Source organism: Carlito syrichta, unplaced genomic scaffold, assembly GCF_000164805.1.
Source record: "Carlito syrichta isolate Samal-C Ts95f unplaced genomic scaffold, Tarsius_syrichta-2.0.1 Scaffold289261, whole genome shotgun sequence".
Lineage (NCBI taxonomy): Eukaryota > Metazoa > Chordata > Mammalia > Primates > Tarsiidae > Carlito > Carlito syrichta.
In genome coordinates, this window is record NW_007233357.1 from 126,154 (window position 1) to 126,596 (window position 443).

Consider the following 443-nt stretch of genomic DNA (forward strand, 5'->3'; position numbering starts at 1 on the left):
CCACCTACGGGCACGGGCTTCAGCCTAGGCTGCGAGCCAGCGCTCGCCCGGGGCCCTCTGCGGGGGCCAGGGCCGGAGGAAGCGACGTCCGCCCCAGCCAGCCCTCTGGTTCCAGTTGGGCGACTTGGTTTCTCCCCAGCAGGGAGCGGGCAAGGAAATAAGCTTTACACGGAAAAGGCGGGGATAAAAATACAGGTCCGCAGTCTTCCTTCGCGGACGACCACCCCCCCGGCGCCGAGATTAGTTCACCAGCACATACCCGTTGTGCTGCGGATCCACAGCGTCCAGCATCTCGCAGTCAAAGAGTCCAGGCAGCTCGGGGAGGGCCAGCGGGTCGAAGCCGGCGGCCTCCGGCCGTCCCGAGCTCCCGGGGCTCTGCGGGGCCGCGTCCGCGGGCCGCGGGCCGGGGGCGGGCCCGTCCGGCGCGCGGGGGGCGGCGCCGG

At 71.6% G+C, this 443-nt stretch overlaps 1 protein-coding gene across 1 annotated transcript in view; it reads right to left on the reverse strand.

Annotated features, from left to right (window-relative positions):
- Window positions 1–240: 240 nt before the first annotated feature.
- SIK2 (salt inducible kinase 2) overlaps window positions 241–443 on the reverse strand; it is a gene marked incomplete at its 5' end in the record, with an annotated part of 36,648 nt that continues 36,445 nt past the window's right edge. The window contains one exon of the mRNA XM_021710506.1: window positions 241–375. Within this exon, the coding sequence (XP_021566181.1) occupies window positions 241–375 (135 nt within the window). The remainder of the gene's footprint in view (window positions 376–443) is intronic.